Source organism: Diceros bicornis, chromosome 14 (assembly GCF_020826845.1).
Source record: "Diceros bicornis minor isolate mBicDic1 chromosome 14, mDicBic1.mat.cur, whole genome shotgun sequence".
Lineage (NCBI taxonomy): Eukaryota > Metazoa > Chordata > Mammalia > Perissodactyla > Rhinocerotidae > Diceros > Diceros bicornis.
The window spans coordinates 50,853,777-50,874,743 of record NC_080753.1 but is presented as its reverse complement, the minus strand read 5'-3'; the positions used below and the strand labels follow the sequence as shown (position 1 = coordinate 50,874,743).

The 20,967-nt window shown below is 46.6% G+C and overlaps 1 protein-coding gene across 1 annotated transcript in view; it reads left to right on the top strand.

Moving 5' to 3' along the window:
* Positions 1 to 3,548: 3,548 nt before the first annotated feature.
* Positions 3,549 to 20,967, top strand: part of GMPR (guanosine monophosphate reductase) — a 45,032-nt gene continuing 27,613 nt past the window's right edge. The window contains exons 1-4 of the mRNA XM_058555218.1: positions 3,549 to 3,675; positions 10,521 to 10,640; positions 13,041 to 13,124; positions 15,943 to 16,116. Of these exons, the coding sequence (XP_058411201.1) occupies positions 3,589 to 3,675; positions 10,521 to 10,640; positions 13,041 to 13,124; positions 15,943 to 16,116 (465 nt within the window). The 5' untranslated portion in view covers positions 3,549 to 3,588. The remainder of the gene's footprint in view (positions 3,676 to 10,520; positions 10,641 to 13,040; positions 13,125 to 15,942; positions 16,117 to 20,967) is intronic.

Here is a 20,967-nt window from a genome sequence, read left to right as displayed (position 1 = left end):
TTGTGAAGAGGATCAGCCCTGAGCTAACATCCCTGCCAATCCTTCTCCTTTTGCTGAGGAAGACTGGCCCTGAGCTAACAACTATTGCCAATCCTCCTCGTTTTTTTTCCCCCCTTTTCTCCCCAAAGCCCCAGTAGATAGTTGTATGTCATAGTTGCACATCCTTCTAGTTGCTGTATGTGGCACACGGCCTCAGCATGGCCAGACAAGCGGTGCATCGGTGCGCGCCCGGGATCCGAACCCGGGCCACCAGTATCGGAAAGCCCGCACTTAACCACTAAGCCATGGGGTTGGCCCCCAGACAATACGATGTTAACAGATAGGATTCTGAATATCTCCTATTGTTACCATACAAAATTGGGATTCTCTTGCCCAATGTGCATAAATAAAAACAAATTAATTATGGCATCAGCTTTTGGAGGAGAGATCAGCTTAATTCTGCCAGATAGATCTGCAGAGAGACAGGGGCCATGTGCCCTCATATCTGTCTCCCCGATTCTCAATTTGGGGCAAAATTTAAGAGGTGAGGGAGAACAGGCTGGCACGTGGAAACACTGGCGGGACAGGTTTTGATTGGTGAGCTTCAAGCATTTCTGGTAAAGTTTTAAACATTTATGACAGGGTTCTAAACCCTTTACGATGAGGTTATAAACTTTTATGATGGAGTTCTAAACATTTTCTACAAGGTGGGGAAGGAATTTTAACACCAGATCTTACTGAATGAGGGAACTCTCACTTCCAATAAGAGTCTGACTTTCAAGTTCCGGTTGTGTCCTGGTCCTTGGGTTCTGTAGGAAGGAGAATCTTTGGTTTTGAGGTCGCTTCAGGTCACGATTTCTTCTTTTATGCATGCTCCAGCTACATGACTTTACAGTTTTTCTGAAAGACAATGGTTAATCACTTTGTTGATAAGAGACGGGGTCTGTTTGAACTGGCTCTAAATGGGCCCGTGGTTACAGTATGGCTTTTTCTGTCTAGTTAGTAAGAACTTTTACGTGATGTCCTTGTACTGACAGGTGACTTTTATTGGTATTTGTGTAATGAGAAGTACAGCAGGATTATGTAGAAGGTACAATGGACGTCTAAAGGAGTCTAGGTTGGTGCCAGATAATCAGGGACTCACGCTGACTCTATAGGAGTATGATTTTGTGCCTGAAAAGAGAGTAGGTATGATGGAACATTCCAGAAGGAGAGGGAATAGCATGCGTAAAGTGAGCTTCTGTCTCTATTCTAATAGAAAGGGAGTGAGCAAGAAACCAAGACGAGAGGTACTGTTCCTGGGGTAAAGGAGCAAAGCCAACCTCGGGAGGCTTGGTTTTGAGACAATATGTGATAACAATGAATACAAAGCCCCCACTCACCCCTGTTCTTTGGGCAGATGCTTAATAAGGTTAGTTTCTTTTCCGTTTTGGGAGAATAATTTTTAAACAATCATACCATATAGTAATTATATTTTACTTTTATTTTGTTTTTAATTAGGAACTCAAGATCAGAATTAGGTTTCCTTTCATTACTTTGGAAATCAGCAGCACATCTGGCTGGCTCCCAACTCTCTGACAAGGGTCATAAATATTTCGTTGGCCCGACTAATTGTGGCTACTTTCTTTCTCTCCCTGATAACTTTCATTTCCTTCCGAGAAACTTCAAGCACTGTCTGTGGGGCAAAGATGATGCGAGCAAGTGGGACAGGCTAAGACCTTTATCATTGGCAGACATTTGTGTTAAATGAATACGGTGATGTGTCTTTAAGGTCAGCATACCAAACCCGAGTTCATTGAGAACAGTTGGAGGCTGTAGATAACTGAAACAAAGTGAAAGATGATTCCTGCATTTGTGCAGTCAGCAATCTAGTTTGAGGCTATAAAGCATAATGCACATAACGTAACATGTGACTGCAAATAAATAGCTATCATTCATTGAGCAATTATGGGAGACACTCAGACAGTTTAATTCTCACAAAAGCCTGGGAGAGGACAGCGTTAAGTCTTTTTCTTCCCCTCTCTTTTAACCTATGAGAAAACTGAGACATTTAGAGAAATGAAGTGACTCCCCCAAGGGCACCCCGCTGGAAAGTAGTGGGACCAGGTTTTGAACCCCTGCAGAGAGAGGTCCTATTACTAAACCAAGTGAGTTCACCTCCTGGCAAGTTAAATAAGACTACACCAGCGGAAGTAGTCTCACAAAGTAAAGTATATTTGCAGCAAATAGGAGGCCATGAGGAATCATTTCCAAAGTCATGACGTCCCAGAAAGAAGCAAGGACCTTTTATTTTGGATGCGGAATGAATATTCAAAAATGACAGGTGGGTATTTGCTTGCACAGGCTCAGTTGAAAAATGTGCTTCCATATACACTGCAGGTTACTGGGATAAGGCCTAGGCTCCTCCTAGACAGATTTTAGCGTTAAAAATAAGGCAAAGGTTCTGGGGGCAGCTCTTGTGGTGAAGCTTGGTCTGGTTCAGGGTGGTTGGTGGTTGCATCTCCTTACCATAACAAAAAGGGAAAAGAACAATTTGGAAAAACAGTTAAATGCTTCCAAACCCACCCTTGAGTTCCTTGGTGCACAGGGCACCTAGTCAATGACAGTCCCAGGACAAAAACAGCTTTAGTTAAGGTTGCCGTTAAGTTGTAAGGACAGAAAGATTTATATTTAACTTTACTGCGACCTTGGGCAAGTTATTTCATTTATATGAGCCTCTTTATTCTTATCTGCAAAATGGCTCCTCCTTCATTGGGTTGTTCTGAGTGAGTGAGAAGGTGCAGGCCAAGCGCTTAGGCACATTCCTAACGTATAATAAAGGCCCCTTATGCTCAAGAAGTGAACTAAACATAATCACTGACAATCCTCAGACCAGACTCAGGGTCCCCAAATCCCAGGATGTGCGCTGACTATAGACTTAACTACTTTTATTCAAACAAACAAACAAACCCCTGAAATCCAAAGGGGATCCAAAAATTGCCTCAATCCCACGGCTCCCAAATAGAGTTACCTGCCCACATTCTTTTCCTTTATTCTATCCAACGTCCCAAGGGCTGCTTCTTTTTTGTGAGAGGTCTGACTCAGCACATGGTGGGCACACTGGGTTTGGAATTAGAGAAAGCAGAAGCAAAACCTCTCAGGGAGTGGCCTTTTCCCTTGGGTAAGGCGGTCACACGCCGAGTCTCCTCCCTGTGGGGGCCCTCGGTGACAGACCAGCCGGTATGCAGTCCCCGCTCCTGCCCGCCACTTCGCTCACCGCAACGAGCAAGACTGTAAACGGGGGGAGCTTATTAGAAATGTCACACGCGCGGACTGCTCAGCCGCTGCTCTGTCCCCAACCCGCCCGTCCTCCCCCTCCCCTTCCACTTCTGCCCGGGCGCCGGTGGCCCGGTGCCGGGAGCGGGGGCGTCGGGCCGCCAAAAGAGCGCAGCGCGCGCCCCGCCGCCCACGAGCACTGGCCGCTGCCCCGCAGCTCCCGCGCCGCGCCCGCCCCGCCCCCGCCCCGCCCCCGCACGCGGGAGCCCCGCCCCCGCCCCCGCCACCCGTGCCCGCGCTGCGGGAAGGAGCTGCTGGCTGCAGCCGCGCCGGCCGAGCGCGCCGACCGGCACCATGCCCCGCGTGGATGCAGACCTCAAGCTGGACTTCAAGGATGTCCTGCTCCGACCCAAGCGAAGCAGCCTCAAGAGCCGAGCCGAGGTGAGTGGGCGCATGGCGGGGGAAATGGAGGTGGAAGGCGGTGGGATGTGGGAACCTTGCCAGTTTTTCTGTGTGTCTGAGGATGGATGGGGTGCTGACCCCCGTGGCCCTTCCCCTCCCCTCCACCTGACAAAGGGGACAGCCAGCTGGGTCCTTGCCAGGACTGGAGGTGTCTTTAAGGGGCCCAGCTCTGGCCTAAAATTCTAAATATGTCTGGTTGAGTGGGCAAGGGGAAGTAAGCCTTAGAACTAGATCACTAGAGCAAAGATCAAGTGGCCAGTTGATTTAGAAAGAGTGGCTGGGGTGGGGGGTGGGGGCTGGTGGAGAGGTGCCTATAGGGAGAAAAGGACACAGTGCAGGGGGAGGAAAAACAACGAAAGATCCTTGTGATTTTGGTAGTGTCTCTCAGTGCAGAGAGCTGCTGCTAGTGTCGTATCAGGTCCAGCAATGGAATTTCTTTAAAATGTTTGAAAAACAGGTAACTCCAGGGCAAAAGTTCAGGGTTTACTTTCCATGTTTCAGTGGCCTTGCTGAGAGTGAGGCTGGGGACCTATGCCTGGACAGCTGCAGTCCAGCCCAGTGCCAGGGAAGCAGCAAGCACTGGGGTGCAGGAGTGGGGGTGGGGGACAAATCGGATACCCCGGACGGTTTTGCTGATTCTGCTGATTCTGCGTTGATGAGAGCCAAGCCTGAGGAACAGGTGGAGACTGGACTGGAAATAGCCGGCGGTCGGGCTGGGGCAGGGGCAGAGGTGCCCCTGCTGGGGAGGAGGAAGGTCAAACCCTGAAGCATAAACTAGTTGCACAGAAAGGCAGAGTGGCCTGGAGTAGTGTGTGCCGGTGGCCGTGGCTGTGCCTGGTCTGCTGCGAGCTGGAGCAGGTGAGGGAACTGGACTGATCTGGAGCCTGGGACTTCAGGAGTAAACAGGAGGCGGAGCCAGCACTCTCTTCCATAGGCCCCACTCCACGAGACCATAAATCAATCCCCTTGCAAGGAACTTGGGCTGCCCGCCTGTGCCCGGCCTGACTGCAGTGCCCGGTGGTGCCAGCCGAGGGCTTGTTTGGATTAAGGAAGCCTCCTGCTTTCGCCAATGACCAGCACCAAGTCACCTTCTCATGCAGGAGGGTTAGCAGCTGGAGCCAGAGAGGAGGGAACAAGACAGGACTGGAAGAGGCCAGGAATGATTAATCCTTATCCCCCTAGACTGGACCACTCTATTCCTGTCCTTCATCATGCCCTTTCATGCGCTGAAGAGCTGGGCAGACTAGACTCTTGGAAGAAAAATAAACAGTTTGGATGGCAGGCCCCGGCCTCCAGAAGTATAAACGGTAGCTGCTGGTACCTAAGGCCAGACCAAGAGGAGATGTGAGGATTCTGGGCAGACTAATAATTTGGTGGCTTCAGTATTCTTTAAATGTTTGTTCACAATTCACTTAGTAGAGAGAAATTTATTTTTAAGAAAAATTATATGTTTAAAGCAAGGATATATTGTATGTATTTTCTGAACAAGGAAATGTCTTGAGAGGGTAAAACATTTAGAATTTATGTAATAGAATGAACTACTCCCTCCTAGGGAATAGTAGGATGTCATGGGTCATTTGGTTTCATAATTTGGGCTGATTGCAACTATTAATGTTGTCCAAACTTCTGATGGCACCTCCAAATCTACGTGTACATATCACAGTGGGAACTCTGTGCCCTTGAGAAATGTTTTCATTTCCACTTTTGTGGGAGTTTGCCAGCTCCGTGCCTGGAAACCTGAGTTAACTGGCATTGCCTTTCCAACTGGTTCCCGACCTGGTTTAGCTTCCTGGTGCCTGAGGCAGCTGCCTGGCTGGCCACCCCTCATGACCTACTTGCCTCCTTCAGTGGTGTTGAGGGATCTCGTTAGGCCCCTAATCCCCTCTCAGTGTTTTCTTGGTGTGCTTGTGGGTGCCTGCAATTTCTGGTAGGCAGAAAAACTTTTCATTGCAGAATCAGATAGAAGCCTAAAATGTATGCCCCCAGGCAGAAGTAATACCTGAATGCAAATTTGAAGCTATATGGTAAATGACTGGCTGTGAGCCTAACCAGAGAGCTGACGTGAATGGAGCCAGAAGGGGAGACATACCTCGTGAGAGCAGAGTTTGGCTGGGAAGGGAGAGTTTTGACTGTTGACAACATTTATCACTGCAACAGTTTTGCTAAGAGCCGGGCCTGTTGATGGAGCATCAGGCAGTGAGCAGGAAATGGAGAGAAAGCATGAGTGATCTCTCATTCAGAAGTTTTAGTCCTTCTGCAAGGGCATCTCCAAAATCTCACATAAAATGCATTTGAGGTCAGCTCCCAGAGGCAAAGGGTACAGGTGGAGATGGCCCAGGTGGCCTTACGTGGTTGTAGCAGGTAAGCGGTCATCTCTCAACTTTCCATCCATTGCATTTACCTGTGTCTTCACCAGCCCCTGGTACACAAGAGTAAAGTGCCACAGGGCTGCGTGGGGGCATTTGGGTAATCTTTTCAGAGGAAGTGACATGTTTGTTGATTGCAGCAAGATCTTTGTCTTGATGTGATACGCTGGGGAGCTTGCATCATTCCTTGACTTCTGAGCATTTTCTTTCTTGGGACCCATTCCTCTGATGTCCCACCCTAGTCCGTAAACTAGTAAGATTAAAAACAATTAATGCAGCCATAACTTTGGAATTCAGACATTGAAGGAATTTGTAGCAGAAAATTGGCCACTTGTCCTAGGACAGGGAAGACGCAACACAACGATTATTCAGTCTCCTTAAAACTCCATAGTAATTTTTTCACCAGTGGTCCAGTGAGAGACACCAGCTCCAGCAAGTTCTGGTCCAGCCTCAGCAGTCCGCAGCAGGTTGTTCTGAGGGGGATGAGAGAGAGCATGGCAGAGTGGAGAGAACGTTGGGCTGGGAGAAAGGAGACCTGGGTTTTAGTCCAAGCTCTGCACTAATAATCTTACTTCCTTGCCTCTGTATTAGTTTCCTGGGGCTGCTGTAACCAAGTACCGCACACTGGGTGGCTTACACAACAGAAATTTATTGTCTCACAGTTCTGGAGGCTGGGAGTCCCAGAGCAAATGTCAACAGGGCTGTTCCTTCTGATTGCTGTGAGGGAAAATCTATTACTACCTGCCTCTCTTCTGGCTTCTGGTTGTTGACACGTAATCTTAGGTGTTTCTTGGCTTGTAGATGCATCACTAAGATCTCGGCCTTCATCCTCACGTGACATTCTCCCTTTCTGTGTGTCTTCATCCAAATTTCCCCTTTTTGTAAGAACACCAGTCCTATTGCAATGCGGCCCACCCTAATGATCTCATCTTACCTTGATCGTCTTCAAAGACCCTATTTCCAAATAAAGTCACATTCACAGGTCCTGGTGGTTAACATTTCAGCATCTTTTTGGGGAGACACAATTCAAACCATAACAGCCTTTGTAAATCTTGCTCTGTAAAATGAGAGGGTTTGACTAGACTTGTTCTTAATGAATGCATAAGATTCACCTAGGGAGACACTCCAAAATACACATATTGTCTCCAACACAAAAGTTCTGATTTGGGGTGGCCTGAGCATGTGTATTTTGGAAATCATCCTACAGTGATTCTGATGTGCATACAGATGGCCTGGCCTGGCCACTGGAGTCCTTTGCCTTTGTGGAACCCTCTGGCTGTCTGGTAATGCGCAGCTGCACGCGCTTCTCCGAATCCTGACAACTGGTGGTGAAGCTTCCAGGGCGCAGAGCATGTCCAGAGAGCTGGGCTGAGGCCCACCAAGCATTGCCCTGAAGAAGGCTGGGGCCCAAAATACAATATCATTCTTACGCCTTAGCCAGACATTAATTTATGCCACATATTTTGAGCCACTAGCACTACAGAGATGAAAGGCATTGTCCCTATACTTAGACTTAACGATAACGAATAATCTATTTAATAAGAGAATTGTGTTAATCAGTACCATCCATAGATCTAGGCAAAAGGGGCCCCTGTTCTGGATCCCACTTTTGCTCCGCTGTCACCTCCTCACTGGACAGGGCTGTAGGGCTATGCCTTTCCCTCCAGGCCATGTTCCAGGCACTCAGGATCCTGGATTTTCCTGCTCAGATAAGTGTGAGCTCATTCCAAGGCTTGCAAGGGCCCCTTCCCCAGGTGTGTTTTCCCAAGGGCCAGCCGTGCTGCTGATTCACTCACCTCTAAGCTGAGAGCGTGGCCCAGTGGCGGCTCTTTGTGGGAATGGATGTGTGTGTGCATGGAGCTTAATGGTCAGTCTTGGATATCCCTGTGTGCATATAAGGATTAGGGTGGGAAGAGAAGGGGGCGTGGACTGGGGGCCAGAGCTTGCTCTCCATGACATCATGTCCTGGTGCTTTCCAGGTCATTAATGAAATTATTTGTCAAGGTAGGAGGATAGAACAAAATTTGTGTAGCAGCTTGTTAGCTTGACTCGTGACATTGAGATATTTAGAAATGTGGTAGATGGGCCTCCATTTGTACTTTCGGGGCCCCCAAATGTTGGGCTGTAGGACTGACTTTAATGAAGGTGTGTTTAAAGAGCAGCAGAAATGTGTATTTTTGAGGTGGGGGAGGGGTAGTTTAGTACTTTACATTCTCTTTCAAACTAGGCTTAGCAGAGTAGGAATTTGGAGGTGCTATATTTGGTGCATTGACGAGCTGTGGCAGATTAAATGCCAAGTTTTGTTCCTGGGAGGCTGGGGTGTTTAAAATATTTCTCTCTCTCAGTGAAAAGCCAGTCTATTTTTGGGGTGTGCGTGTGTGTCTTCTGTCTGTGTGGATAAGGTCGGGGAAGATAATTTTATTTCTCATTCTTAGAATTAAGGATTACATAGAATCTGCCATATTTAGAAGATTAGAAATGGGGGAAGAGTTCGTTGTGAAGGGTAATTTTCCATGAAGAGCTTGTTTTTCTGTGTACTGTTGATAGGTTTTGGAGTACCAAGAAGAAGCCACTGTGAGCTCAGCCGAGTGCAGAGTGTAGCAGCTCTCCCCGTGCATCTTAGGAGGAGTGGGAGAGTAATTTGAGACCAGAGAATTCTGATTATTTTAAGCCTGTGAAACCAAAATGTTAGAGGGCCATTAGCAGCACAGAAGGTTGCAACTAATAGGCCCTTCAGTTATCTTTCAGAATGTAGATATAACTCGCTTCACTGAAGTAGAACCAAGAGAATCATAATGAGGGAAGTGGAGAAAAGGATGAGCTGCCACATATTCTCACGCGATAACAGCATCTTATTTCCCCTCCCTGATTGCTGTGTAAGGCAGGGCAGTTGTATTTATGTCATCACTTGCCCAAGAAGCCTTCTGGACATGGAGCCCTGTGTGGAGAAGCAAGAGACGTGAAACAGCTCAAAGGCTTGAGATGTGCCATGGTGTTTTCTGACATGATGTTGATTGCAAAGCAGAAGTGATCTCAAATGAAAAAGAATAAACGAAGGATCTAGATGAACACTGGTAGGACATGGTTGTTGCTGGTGTACTCAGCCAGGATTCATGTAGGTCCAAATTATCTCAGAAGCGTAAGATTCACACCTGTGTTTCTCCTGCCGGTTCTCCTTGGGGGAGCACCCACTTCCAGAATGGTCTGTATCTGTCAGGGTCCAGCCAAGGAAACAAACAGTGCTGAGTATTTAAACGAGGAATTGAATGGAAGGCATCCTGACACAACTGAGATGGCAAATGAGGTATTGAGGCAGCAGAGATTGGCAACAGTGAGGAACCAGTCCCAAAGGGAGGAGGTGCTGTTGCTGGATCCCGAGGACTGGGATCATTCTGTGAAAGCTGGAACCAAGACCATACAGGCCAAGGCGGAGGGGGTCTGGAGAACTACCCTGACTACACTCAGTTCCCCCCACCCCAACCCCCACTGTTCTCCACTTTCCTACCCGCTGACCCCGTTGGCTGAACCCAGCCAGAAACCAACCTGGGAAGTGGAGCCTGCAGGGAGTGGCCCCTGTGATAATAGCAGAGCAGGGGAAGGGTGAAGAGTGGATCTGTGAGCATACAGGCCTGGCATCTGCCCTGGGTCAAGGAAGTAATCTGACCCTGCTAGCTCCTGATGAGCGCCTGGCCCTAGCACACTGCTTTTGCTGAGCCCACCATCACGGCCTAGCTCTTGTTCTGGATTCCTGATAGCTCAGTTAGTCATTAATGCCCTGAAGTTGGAGTTACAATAGAATTGGAGGGCCCTCCCTCCAGCTGTTTGCAAGTCAGAGGAACAAGTGTTTATATGCGTAGGCATCTGGCTGCAGTGTACTTCCTCCTAGCTCTTTGAAAGATGCTCATAATTGCAAAACAGCTGAGAATGTTGAAAGGTTAGGGATTAATGGTTTGCAGCTCACTGCAGGGTGAATTTGGAGTGTCTGGTTCTCTTAAAAGATGAGAAGTAAAGGGAGCGCCATGGTTGGCAGGGAAGAGTGGAGCAGATTTTCCCAGAAGGAGGATGTTCTCTCTAGTCCTTGCAAGTGGGGAAAGATACCGTGTATGTGAGTGTTAAGGGCTAGGGTGAACCAGGCTGGGGATAGAAGGTGGCAGTGGGATGGGAGAGGCTGTTGAAGGAGAGAGCTGCCGATTCAGAGGCTGGCCTTGATGGCAGAACATCCAGTGCCTTGTACTGGCTCTTGAGAATGGGATGGTAAGGAGCTCAGTTCAGTTTTTGCACCTGGATAACAACCTCAGGAACTCTCCTGTCTTTTTGAACACCTGGCCCAGCCCCTGAGAGAATCGGGGACCAAGGGACATTCACTTCCTTTGTGTTCTTTCCACTTGCTCCAAACCCTAGAAATTCTGCACAAATCATGTAAAGAGCAAAGCGCTTCTTTTCCCTTTTTGCCCTTAGGTGGATCTTGAGTGTACCTTCACATTTCGAAACTCGAAGCAGACCTACTCAGGGATTCCCATCATTGTGGCCAACATGGACACCGTGGGGACATTTGAGATGGCAGTGGTGATGTCACAGGTAGGACGGTGGGCTTTTTTTCCTCTGCTGCTCACACTGGACAAATTGTCAGGAGCCCACGCTGGACTTGTTCAGACACAGGGGAGAGGAGAAAAGTGAGACACTTTGGGAAATTCGCTGTGGCCTAACAATTTCGTTCTGAGTCTGATGGTTGCTGGGGGTACTACTTTTCAGTCAGAAGATGGACAGAGTCTGGACTTTGCGTTCAATGAGATTTTCTAGATCCACGTCCATTTCCTCCTTGAAAATGCCCATGATGGTTTTGGAAATTAGAGATACAAAAAGAAGTTGGACGTTGTGCCGTGTTGTAAACTTAGACAAGTGCCGTATTATAGAAGAGTAAAATTAAGACAGAACTGCTTCATATGCAGCCTGTGCTGTAGCATTTATTATATATGATTATGGAGAAAATATCTATTGAGCACTTATGTCCCAAACACTGGATATAAGTTATATAATGTTGTCACAACTCCACCAGATGGGTTCCTTTACAGATGAGGAAACTGAGGCAGAGAGGGAGACGAGAGGTGACTTGGCCCAGAGCATGCAGCCAGGTAGAGGCAGAGCCAAGATTCAAACCCAAACTGACTCCAGAATAGGGGATTTGCCTCCCACCTTACACTGACAGGTGACAGTACAAGCTCAAGGTCCCTTTTAGCCAATTACTAGTCTAATTTCCTGTAAAGGGAGTAGCTCGTATCCTGGCCTTGAGGCAAATAAAGGAAAAGCCATTTGTGGGCAGGACGTTCACCTCGAGTGGCTGTGTCCAAGGTGCAGCGCGCCATATTCATCCTCGATGTGAAATGTTTGCTTCTGATGCACACAGGGTCTGGGCGTCTGTTTCCACTTATAGTGCCTGCCAAGTGAAAAGGTAAATCCAATTAGCTGAAAGAGCCTCTCGCTGTGGGCAGCGAGTCTAACCCCAGGAGGCACGGGGGTTCGTTATTAGCTGGTGATTAGAAGGAAGATTTTCAAACAAATTATGAACTCAGAAAATGGGGTAGCAGGTGGTCTGACTCCCTGATCTGTTGTATTGCCTTTCGGCCCTCAGCCCCCACCGAGCTTTGGGCCGGAGGCTAATAAATTAATTGCTAGAGGAATTTGTATTCTCTCTCCCTGTCTTTTCCCTGCTCTGCTCTGTGATCAGCCATTGCTCCTAATGAATTATGTATTAGTGTAAAAGTGGGTGGAATCAGGGAGCAGTGAATAGCCCTGATTAATTCACATATCAGATTATTAGTCCATGAAAAATACCTGCTCTTGCTGTGCTATCCCCCTTCCCCAGGAAAGACTCCCCGTTAGTGAGGCGGTGTACACTAGAATAGCTGACCGTGTGTGGGTGCTGTGAATTTTCCGTTTCTCCAATCCACTGAGTTAGTGCAAGTGAATAAAGCCATAGAATTTGAGAGTAGGAAACTGTAGGTGGGGAAATAGACCCAGAGAAGTTAGGAGAGACGACCTGATAGAGGGGAAGGAGCCTGAGCTGTGCAGTGAGATGTGAGTTTGATTCTGGCTTTTGCTCCTTATTGGCCAAGCAGTTGTTACATTTCTTTAATTTAAATTTCTTAAGCTCTGTTTCTGCCCACAAAGTGCGTATTACTGTGCACAGTTGTTCTGAGAAGTAAATGAGATGTATATAAAGTGCTTGCACAAAGTATAAATGCCCGGTTGATAGTTGTAGATTTAGGATTATGATTTATATAATGCTCTCCCTCAAGAATACCAACTGCTTGATGGGTTTAACTTTTAGCAAGAATTGTTTAGGTTGTAAACACGAAGAAAGGCATTCAGGTATAAGTTGAGGTCCTTTTGGGTTAGCTAAGCAGCAGTTTGCCTTAGGGCTGCCCTTTTTTTTTTTTTTTTTGCTGAAGAAGATTAGCCCTGAGCTAACATCTGTACCAGTCTTCCTTTATTTTGTATATGGGACGCTGCTACAGCATGGCTGACGAGTGTTGCAGGTCTATGCCCAGGATCCGAAGCTGCGAATCTGGGCCGTCGAAGCAGAGCACGCAGAACCTTAACCACTTCGCCACAGGGCCGAGGGCAGCCCTGCTTATGGGCAGGGCACCTGCTGTCTGAGCTGCTCTTGGCCTCACTCAGGTGGTGAGCTGGGCCTGGGCTCTGAGAACTCCCCTTGTCCCTCCCCTGCCTCCTGGCAGGGCCTCCCAAGTCCTGAATGCAGTGTTGTCTTTTCAGATTAGAATGGAAAACACAGTTTTGTGATTTCGTTGGTTACACCTTTGTCTGTTTTTGGCTCCTAGGAGCATATTCAAAGCAAATTATACGTGACTGGCAGGAACACCCGATGCTTTTGTGTTGTTGGATCACCCCCGCCAGACAGAGGCAGGGAGGGAGGGTCCACTTGACTTCTCATCCTAATGGTGCTGTTTTGTTTCCTAGCACTCCATGTTTACAGCAATTCATAAGCATTACACCCTGGGTGACTGGAAGCTCTTTGCCGCTAATCATCCAGAATGCCTGCAGGTAGGACTACACATGGTTATAAATTGCATTTGTTGCAGGGGGAAGGAAATCTTCAGGGTTGTCAAAAGGATTTGAATCGACAGCAGATAGACACACAGAGTCCTGAGAGAGACCTGAGGAAAGCCAGGATGTCCCCCAGCCCTTCATCATTGCCAGGGATTTGCCAAGGAAACCTATATCCCACTTTGAAAATATTAGGTTTACCTGCAAGGAATATCTGTTTTTTCCCTTGAAAGGTGAAGTGTTATATCATGAGAGCTTGTGGAAGACCTCTGTTTCCTACTAGGAGTGGATCCAGTCTGAACATTCCTTTTGGCTGTAGAAAAAACATCTAATTATAACAAATTGTTTTGGAGTTGAATAAACAAGATGCCCGCTAGGATGGCTAAATCAAAATGACAGATAATAGCAAGTATGGATGTGGAGAAATTGGAATCCCCTCTTACATTGTTATGGGAATGTGAAACGGTACAGCTGCTTTGGAAAATAGTTTGGCAGTTCCTCAAGAAGTTAAACATAAGAGTTACCATATGACCTAGCAATTCCATTCCTGGGTATAGGCCTAACAGATAGAAAAATATGTGTCCACACAAAAACTTGTACACAGATGTTCATAGCAGCATTATTCATAATAGCCAAAAGGTAGAAATAACCCAATTGTCCATCAGCTGATGAATGGATCAACAAAATCTGGTATATCCATACAATGGAATATTATTTAACAGTAAAAGGGAATGAAATACTGATATGTGCTACAACATGGATGAATCTTAAAAACATTTTGCTAAGTGAAAACGCCATACACAAAAGGCCACATATATGTTTCTATTTACATGGAATGTCAAGAATAGGTAAACCTATAGAGACAGAAAGTAGATTAGTGGTGTCCTAAGGCTGGGGGGTTGGGGGTTTTGGGGGTGAGGGATAAAGAGTATGAGAGTTTCTTTTTAGGGTGATGAAAATGTCTAAAATCGATAGTGATGACAGTTGCACAGCTCTGAATATACTAAAAGCCATTGAATTGTGCACTTTAAATGGGTGAATTGTATGTTATGTAATTATATCTCAGTAAAGCTGTTGTTTAATTTAAAAAGGTGGTTTGAAAATAAGAAAAAGCCCCAATACAACACTCCTGACTTTCTGCTTGGCACATGCTAGTGGTTCTGAGCTAATGCCAGCGGAGAAGTCTCTTTGCCTTAGTGATGCTCTCCTCCATGATCAGATCATTTGTGATTGGAAAACGATTTCATATTGTACTGCTTTTGAGGTTACACTAGTCTTTTCTTTTTTTTTTGCTGTACTTTATGTGTGGATTTTGATTAGTGAGAAGATGATTTTGGAGATAAAATAATTCTGGCTCAATAACAAGTCCTTCATTTTTTTTCCATATCATGTTCAAATGAATTATACTTGTTTCACCTTCTTCCCCTCTTCTCTGTAAGAAGTTTGGGGAGCAATGATTTTTTTCGGTCACACTTCCAACTTCTTTACAGGAGTTTTTGGCCATGTATTAATTGGAACCTTGGCCTTCATTTCGACAGGTGATCATTTGACTTACTACGCACCCCCCACCAAACTAAAGGCTAATTAAAAAGGGAAAAGGTTCAAAACTCAGTAACACTGAGAGAAACTAACCAATCTTGAGTTCCATCTGCCAAACTTTAACGGAAGTAAAAGGGAAAAGAAAAAAGGTAGCAGAGCTCTAGAGGGAGGGAAAGAAGGTGTGGATTGGGCCAGCGCAGGTCAGCCTGTCAAGGTGAGAGTGACACCTGGAATAAACCCAGAGAACTGGAGTAAATATGTATTGTGTTACCAGTCCGCCTACACTCGGTATCTGGGTTGTAGCTACGTTGTTGTGATTTTTTGGGGACTAACAAAAGATATTAAGATATGTCCCTCATCTGTGGTTTATGGTTTAGAGATAACGAGTTAAAATATAAATGTTGTAAGAGGTGAAATGCTGACTCTGGGCACAGTCCCATGGCTTAGTTTAACTAAAGCATAAATTACTAAATTTGACTAAGGCATAAGTCACTCAAGTCTTTTCCCAAAGAGGAGATTTTGAGAGGAGCAGAGGGGTGGGTTGGAGGGCACTGGTGCTGTGGAGGTTGGCGAGGGCATCACGGAGGAGGGTGTGGTGGCTTCAGATGTAAACGCGCAGGCTCGTTCCTTCTTACACCTGGGATGTTTTGCCCTTTTAAAGGCACACTGAGACTTGTGACTCTGTGCTGGTTACGATTTGCATGTTGTGACAATAATGCATTGGGAGGAAAAAGGAAAGCAGGAAGGAGTTTTATCAGAGGAGTTTTAGGTATCTTCCCCTCCCTCGTCCTGCTTCCCAAGCGAGATGCTCAAGGTGTCGGCCACATTTGGCGGGGGGAAGCCCGTGTTGACTCGCCACCCTTGTTCTTCCTGCCTCCTCTTCTCCAGGAGGAGGAGAATTCGCACCAGTGGCTCCACGATTCAGAATTCCACATAGAGAGCGTGAGGAAATGAAGCAAAAGCCGAGGACAGGGTTTCCCATATTTAAGAATCTGTTTGCTGGAAAGATTCTGTGGCTGAGTTCCAAGGTTACGGATGTATGCAATTTAATGTGGGAAAGATAACAGTCCAGGTTTCGATAACTTAATGGGTGAATCTCCTTTATCTCTGAGATTGTGTATTTCTTGAGCAGGTCCACTGCGTGTCTGTTTGATCAGGGTAAACCTCATAAGATCACTGTACTGTCCTCAGAAGAGGTGAATGATGGAGACAGGGTCTAACTTCGGAATATTACTTACTGTTCATGTTTTGCCTCTCTTGGTGTCTTTTGGTACAGCATGTAGCCGTGAGTTCGGGCAGTGGGGACAGCGATCTGGAAAAGATGAGCAGCATCCTGGAAGCTGTGCCGCAGGTTAAGTTTATTTGCCTGGATGTGGCCAATGGGTACTCAGAACATTTTGTGGAATTCGTGAAACTCGTCCGTGCCAGATTTCCAGAACACACCATCATGGTAGGTATGGTGGCACCTGCTCTAGATGGGGAGGCAAAGAGAGAGTTGTTCACTGTGTCAGCGGGAGACATATTCTCAGAGCTGTTGGTGCCTTCTTATTAGAAGACTAGTTTGAGAATCATTAGGAAAAGGACAGGCACTAGCTGTGGAAGATCTGAATGCTGGCTCTCCTCTATAAAACATGCAAGTCCAGATCAACATCATAGTGTGATGGCTCCTTATCTCTCTGCTAAATATCAGATGTTTCTTACCATGTGATACCTTTAAACAAACATCTGTGTCACTCGTTAAAGAGTATATTTTAAAAAATGAAAACAACTGGGTAACTGGGTTTCAGTTAACTTATAGGCCCCACGCCTACCTTACCAGTAGAAAACTGCTGTAAGAGTTGAAATCCACAATATGAACATTTTACAATAGTCAGCTATCATTTGGTGTATTATTTTTTCTAGGATCTTTATTCTTGACTTTTCCTGCCTTTTTAGTATTTTCCTAATTATTAACACCTTTACTAGTTAGCATGTATATTTGTTATTGCTGGGAAAGGTGGATTTACAGAAAAAAGAAGTAGAAGCTCTAGGGTTAAATTTGGGCGTTTGGAAGATCCATATTGTGTGTCTTTACTGGTCTTAATTAACATGACAGTTAAAAGTTGACCACGAGATAATTCACCTTTCTTTTTTTTAATTTTGAATTTTGTTTCTCTTCACATTTCATCATTGTAAGGCAGTTGGGAGACAGGAATTATTTCTATTGGTGGAGTTAAATCTTCTGTTAAGGGTTTTTAAGATAAGTATTTTTATGCTTTCCAATCACATGGAAGAAAGGATCAAGAATTGTCCTAAGTTAACCAACTGTACAGTGTCAGAAGTTGGGTGGGAAACAGCAAAATTCATCTTACCCTCCATAATAGTGCTTGTTTTTTTGATAACAATAATACCATTTATTGAGTGCCTACCGTGTTTCAGGAGGTTTACCTCTGTTCTTTCTTTTCAACATCTCTGAAAAGAGGAGGAACTGTTGCCCCAGTCTTGCCACAGATGAGGAATCTTTAAGATCTGATTTGTTGTTACACTTTGGGATTTTCACAAGGTCACACCAACACTGAGCAGCAGAGCTGGGATTTGAAGCCAGGTGGTCGAATGCAGAGTCCGATCTCTGTCCCTTGAGACTTCTTAATGTACCCCATCCTTGTTAACTTGAGTGATAAAGCTCCCTTCTTCCAGGAGGCCATATGTGTGTGACCAGTTTTCTGCTTCCTTGTTCTGAGGTGGGGGATGTTGACCTTCTTAAGGCTTGTGCGCTGAAGGGTGATGAAGTTACCCTCTGTTGTGACCCAGCAATGCGTAGTCCTGAGGCCCCAACTGGCTTTTCTGCCCCCAACCCTCTGTGGTAAGTTTTCCTCGTGAAAGAGGGAACAGGAAGCTGGACTCGTGGGAGAGCAGAAGCCCCTAGCCCCCAGCTGGGACCTGGTATCCCATAAACAGCGTTTGCTATTAAACATAAATTCTGTGAAACAGTGCCTGGATGGTAGGAAGAGCATGACAAATATTTGTTGATTAGGAGAAGAATTCCTTGTTCATTCCTTCTGGAGAGTAGGAAATAAGGTAGGCCCAGGGTTGCTGTTGACCTTCCTCCTTATCCAAGGTGGAGGGATCTAGATCTTTCTAGATCTTTCCACTTCACCTCTAGTGTTTTAATTGCTCTGGAGATACAAGGGACTAATCAACTTGGGAAGTTGCACTTTACATCTGCTGGCATTTTTTAATGTAAGAGTTAGGTATGACAGGTTAGGAGTCAGAAATTTTACTTATTTAATGAGGCAACTTAGGGGCTCCACTTTTTTTCTTTAGTAATTCGTGTATTAAATTGTGAAATATGACATACATACAGAAAAGTGCATAAAACGTGATGTTTAACAAATAGTCGTAAAATAAGCAGCCCTTCAGTGTACCTACACTGAGAAGCCCCTTCTCCCACCTCAGACGCAAGCCCCCCCCCCCCACCCCCCTCGCCCCGGTCTGGTGATCATTTCCTTCCTTGTGTGTCACTGGTTTCAACACCTATTGGTGCATTCCTAAACACCACCATGTGAATTTGCCTGTTTTTGAACCTTATCTACGTGGTAATCCTTCTGCACATCTTTTGTATCTTCTTTTGCTCAATAGTATGTTGAGTTGCACCTGTGTCATTTTATGTACGCTGTATGGTATTCCGTCGTTCCTGAAACAAATCTTTAGTACTGCTTCCCAGGCACCTCTCTTGCCCTCTTCCCTTGGTCTACTTTGCCACTGGTTTTAACACTTAAAATCGCTACCTTAATGCCCCTGAAGTTGGTGTGGCCACATGACCTGAGCCACATTGGGGAAGTCACATCCCTTCTGAACCTCATTTTCCTCACTTGTAGTGAGGAGGTTGAGGATAACAGTGGCTGGAGAATTGTTGTGGGGATCAGATGGGCTGATGTTTTGTAAACAGTGCAAGATTCACAAATAGCAGATTGTTGGCGGGGAGAACCATTGAGGGCATATGCTGTAAGAACTGAGTCAGAGATGGAAGGCTGATGGAGAAGAAGAATGGGAGATGGGATAGGGGTGATTTGTTTTTGTTTTGAGAGAGAAAACATGTACCACTTCTTTTAAAAAGGACAGTGATAGCAGAAATCTGTTGGTGCCCCACAGCTTTCCGTTGCATGCTCCAAACAGTTGGCCGTGAGTTTTAGTGCACAGCTGGCCCTGCTGAGAGCTGAGGCAAGCTGCCTGTCGTGGAGTCCAGAGAGCCTGTGTTCCACCCCTCAGGGATGAAGACCAGCGGAGAGGCGGCAGTGCTGGAAGGAGGCAGGCTGGTGGGACTAGGGAAAGGGTGTTGTTGCCAGTGCAGAGCCTGGGGGTTGCTATGGGGAATGAGGCTGGGAGGGGGAGACTGGCGCAGAGTTCCCACGGCCCTCTGGGCAGCCGCCAGCAGCAAGTGTCTCTCCAGTGCCTGCTGGCTGGCCCAGGGAATGTGTTCTCATTGTTCTTGTCGGCTTCCCCAGCAGTGAACGGGAGACTTGGGTGAGGTAGATGATTATTCCTAAGCCATTCTTTGCCTGCACTGACCCCTGAAATCTGTGATTCATTCAGAAACCTCTAGTACTCTTATGCCCTGGGTTTTTGGAAGTATAATTTCTCTTAGGGCTTTTGGAGACATTGTGGGGATGCATTACCGTTTGTCCAATGTTTTGGAACTGGAAGGTATATAATGCGGGAGCTGAGCGTTGTTATGGTTGTTAACAACGTAGTGAACAGAAAGGGTGCTCAGAAATGTTCTTGGTAGAGGCTGGCAGTTCCAAGGTGTCTGCGTCAGGAGTGGGGGCTTGTCACTCCCTGTGCCCAGGACATCCTGGATTTACATGCACACCCTTTTTTTCTTGCCTGTCACCTAAGGCAGGCCTTGCCACATGTAGGGAGGGAAGATGCAGGGATTTTTAAGAGAACATCTTTGGCAGCAAAGGGTCCTGTAGAGGTGCTGGCTGTAAGAATAGTGTAACAAGTCCCGTGGCCATTTGCCTGGTAACTTTCAGAGAGGAAAGAGAATAATGTATTCTTGGGTACAGTCTCCATGCTGTGGGAAAAGACACTAGCATGGACGAGGCACTTCTCTTTTAATAATAAGTCTTTTTTTTTTCTTTTGTGAGGAAGATCAGCCCTGAGCTAACATCCGTGCTAATCCTCCTCATTTTTGCTGAGGAAGACTGGCTCTGAGCTAACATCTATTGCCAATCCTCCTCCTTTTTTGTCCACCAAAGCCTCAGTAGATAGTTGATATGTCATATGTCATATGATAGTAGATATGTCATAGTTGCACATCCTTCTAGTTACTGTATGTGGGAGGCAGCCTCAGCATGGCCGGAGAAGCGGTGCGTTGCTGTGCGCCCGGGATCCGAACCCAGGCCGCCAGTAGCGGAGCGCGCGCACTTAACCACTAAGCCACGGGGCCGGCCCCTAACAAGTCTTTGAGTAGGGGTAATAGCACCTACTTTTGTTGATGTGCAGCTTAGTCTTAGAGAGGTCAGGGAACTTTCTGGGGAATCACACAGCCAGTCAGAGGGGGGCCTGGGGTTCAGAGCCATGCAGCCCGCCCCCAGGGCCTGTGATCTCGTTAATACCACGCTGCAGCCAGCCCACATGCCAGCTCAGTGTTATTGGGACATGGAAGTGCCTATGTTGGGTCTGAGAAATGCTTTTGTGCTGGTGGCTCTTTCTGACCTGGTTCTGAGCAGGTAGGTCTGTGACACCTAATCTGTTCAGATTAGACTAGAGGTCCAGCTGTGCACCCCTGGAGAATGCCACATCAGCCACGGTTGGCGGATCCCTAGGTAGCTGTGGGCACAGCCCCGGCATTTCCATGCATGGCCAGTGGCTCGGTCACCTGCCTGCCTTCTTTCTCCAGCAGTCGTGGTCAGACAAGGTTCTGAACCACATGGAGACATATCCCGTTCTAGACACTTCTTCCCAGAGAGGCGGACACTCTTCAGTGTTCCTTGTGAGTGTCAGCCGTAGGCAGCCTTACCAGTCAAGCGTGCCTCGCTGAAGTACAAGGAACTTGTTATGGCTGACAGCACGTCTCAGGTGGAGTTATCTGGATTTTCTGTTTTCACCCTCTTTCTGGAACTGGTGTGAACTGGGACTGGGGTAGAAGCTATGAAGGGCCTCAGAGATTCAAGTGATGTTTGTGTCTGAGAGTCACATAGTAAACTCAGTTTAATGTGCCGTGAAAGGTGGTTATTGCTGTGATGTCATCTCCTACACCCTGGTTCCATGGGTTGTTAGAGGGACATTTTCCATGTACTCAGGAGAAGGCAGTAGTGTT